This window comes from Mustela nigripes, chromosome X (assembly GCF_022355385.1).
Source record: "Mustela nigripes isolate SB6536 chromosome X, MUSNIG.SB6536, whole genome shotgun sequence".
NCBI classification, from domain to species: domain Eukaryota; kingdom Metazoa; phylum Chordata; class Mammalia; order Carnivora; family Mustelidae; genus Mustela; species Mustela nigripes.
Window position 1 is genome coordinate 14727031 of NC_081575.1, and position 2996 is coordinate 14730026.

The 2996-nt window shown below is 55.1% G+C and overlaps 1 protein-coding gene across 1 annotated transcript; it reads left to right on the forward strand.

The window, feature by feature from the left end:
• The first annotated feature begins 227 nt into the window (after positions 1-227).
• GPR101 (G protein-coupled receptor 101) lies at positions 228-1718 on the forward strand. The gene has a single exon (XM_059386011.1). The coding sequence runs from the start codon at positions 228-230 to the stop codon at positions 1716-1718; it is 1491 nt and encodes a 496-aa protein (XP_059241994.1).
• The last annotated feature ends 1278 nt before the right edge of the window (positions 1719-2996 follow it).

The window sequence follows — 2996 nt, forward strand, 5'->3', positions numbered from 1 at the left end:
GAGAAACTGCCCTTCCCGTGGCCAGAAGTGGCTGTGGAAGGCGCAGTGGGGGCCGGTGCCCCGGGGAGGAGGTCCCCGCCCCCCCCCCCCCGAAGCGGCCCCTTCCCCCGCCACGGCGGGGGTGACTGACCCGGCCCGGGTGTTTCTTTCGTCCCCAGCACAGGCACTGACTGCGGTGCGGTGCGTGGTCCGAGGAGCGCCCCTGCGGCCGCCCGCCCTCCGTCACCATGACGTCCACCTGCCCCAACAGCACACGCGAGAGCAACAGCAGCCACACGTGCGTGCCCCTTTCCAAAATGCCCATCAGCCTGGCTCACGGCATCATCCGCTCGAGCGTGCTGCTCATCTTCCTCACCGCCTCCTTCGTGGGCAACATCGTCCTGGCGCTGGTGCTGCAGCGCAAGCCGCAGCTGCTGCAGGTCACCAACCGCTTCATCTTTAACCTCCTCGTCACTGACCTGCTGCAGATTTCGCTCGTGGCCCCCTGGGTGGTGGCCACCTCTATGCCCCTCTTCTGGCCCCTCAACAGCCACTTCTGCACCGCCCTCGTGAGCCTCACTCACCTGTTCGCCTTTGCCAGTGTCAACACCATCGTGGTGGTGTCAGTGGATCGCTACCTGTCCATCATCCACCCTCTCTCCTACCCCTCCAAGATGACCCCGCGCCGGGGGTACATGCTCCTCTACGGCACCTGGATCGTGGCCATCCTGCAGAGCACACCCCCTCTCTACGGTTGGGGCCAGGCTGCCTTTGACCAGCGCAACGCTCTCTGCTCCATGATCTGGGGGGCCAGCCCCAGCTACACCGCTCTCAGCGTGGTGTCCTTCATCGTCATCCCACTGGCTGTCATGATCGCCTGCTACTCCGTGGTGTTCGGCGTGGCCCGGCGGCAGCACGCTCTGCTGTACAACGCCAAGAGCCGCAGCCTGGAGGTGCGAGCCAAGGACCGTGTGGAGAAGGAGGATGAGGAGGGAGAGAGGAAGGATGCATCCTCGGGCCAGCACGGAGGTGAGGTCAGTGTCCAGGAGGGCGGCGCGGAGGCGGAGGACGGGAGCGTGGAGAGCGGCGCAGGTGATGCGGAGGCCAAGGACAGCAAAGAGGTGGGAGAAAGCAGCTGGGGGGCCGGGGAAGGCAGCGTGGAGGGCGAGGAAGATGGCTCACTGGCCGGCGGCGTGACGGCAGACAAGGGCCACAGGGAAGAAGGCCAGTGCAACATTGACCTGGGTGAAGATGACATGGAGTTTGGTGAGGAAGACATCAATTTCAGCGAGGATGACATCGAGGCTGTGAACATCCCAGAAAGTCTCCCACCCAGTCGTCGAAACAGCGCCAGCGACCCCCCTCTGCCCAGGTGCTACCAGTGCAAAGCAGCGAAAGTGATCTTCCTCATCATTTTCTCCTACGTGCTGTCTCTGGGGCCCTACTGCTTCCTAGCGGTCCTGGCCGTGTGGGTGGATGTCGAAACCAAGGTGCCCCAGTGGGTGATCACCATAATAATCTGGCTTTTCTTCCTGCAGTGCTGCATCCACCCCTACATCTATGGCTACATGCACAAGACCATCAAGAAGGAGATCCAGGATATGCTGAAGAAGGTCTTCCGCAAGGAAAAGCCCCCAAAGGAAGACAGCCACCCAGACCTGCCGGGAACAGAAGCCGGCACAGAGGGTGGGACCAAAGGCAAGACTGTCCCTTCTCATGATTCTGCCATTTTGCCTTGAAGCTAGCTCAAAGGTAAAGCCTGAACCCTGCGCCGTGCAGAAACAGGAGCAGCTTTGTTTTTCGTGGACTGCCCCCCCATCCCAGTAATGCCAACCCACGCCATTTCAGGCAAAGGCCTTGCACACCTCCTTCTCACCGCAAGATAGATAAACAGATGGAAGAGGTAGGAACTGGAGTTTTCCCTTAAAAATGTGCCCGCAACGCATGGACTTGAGGATTCTGACTGAAATTACACCCCCCCCCAAATTATTAGGCTCGAAATTTCTTAAAGCAAAAAGGGCTATCCACTTTGGACCTGTGTCTGTCTCCCCAGAGCTACAGCGTTGTTGGCTTCTGCTCTGAAGAAAGAGGAAGATGATGCCTGTGAACTTAAGGACTTTTAGGCCCTCAGGTCAAGAGATTATGGGTAAGGGCTACAGCCCGTGTTCAACCGAAAGAAAAGCAGCGGACCAAATCATTCACGGAGCCCAAGAAGCAGAACCCGACTGACTGACCAATGAGTCAAGTTCTAAACTGAAGAGACCACAGTCTGGTGTAAAGACTATTATGGGAAAAAAGAGACTGTTATGGAAACTAAGGCAAAAGGCATCATGTAGTTAAAATACCAAGAGGGTTTCTAGATCCTCAAAAGGGATCCAGAAAAGCAGAAGAGGATATTAGGGCATGTTTGGAATGGGAAGGTAGTCCAAGGGAAAAGTTCGAGAAAAAACACACATCCATGAGGCTGGGGCTGGGACCAGGTCATTCCATGCAAATGGAAAATTGTCAGTTGACACTGAAACTATTTTCTGTCTCCTATTCGAGTAATAGTGAGACAGAAAGCATGCCACCATTTTACAATTTTCCCTTTGTGATTGAATTGGGATGCTCATAAGAATCCTCCAAATAGGCCTTTTTGGTCAAATAGTATTTCCAGAAAAAAAAGAAAGGTGAGCAGGAGTGGCCAAGTTTACGAAACTCACACTGCCAATCGAGAGTGATGTGCCCATTAGAAATCTCTTTTGTGTCCACAGGATCATAGATGAGACACATGACCTCCACGTGGGGAGAGAGTAAGGCAGGCTAAACATTTTCCTTCCTGTGGCTCTCCCTAAAGCCTTTAAGCTCCCTGCAGATGTGGAAGAGAAATACAGGAGAGTCAGAAATAGAGACGGTGGTTTCACAATGCCGGGCAAGCATCTGACCTATTTCAAACAATCCTAAACGAAAGCGTTCAGGTCACACATATCCTAAGTATCGCTACCCAAATACGTTGCTTTGGGAAAGACTTTACAAAG

What these genes read in the sequence shown, in the direction of transcription:
- GPR101 (XM_059386011.1), top strand. Translation starts at nt 228, where the DNA reads ATGACGTCCACCTGCCCCAACAGCACACGCGAGAGCAACAGCAGCCAC.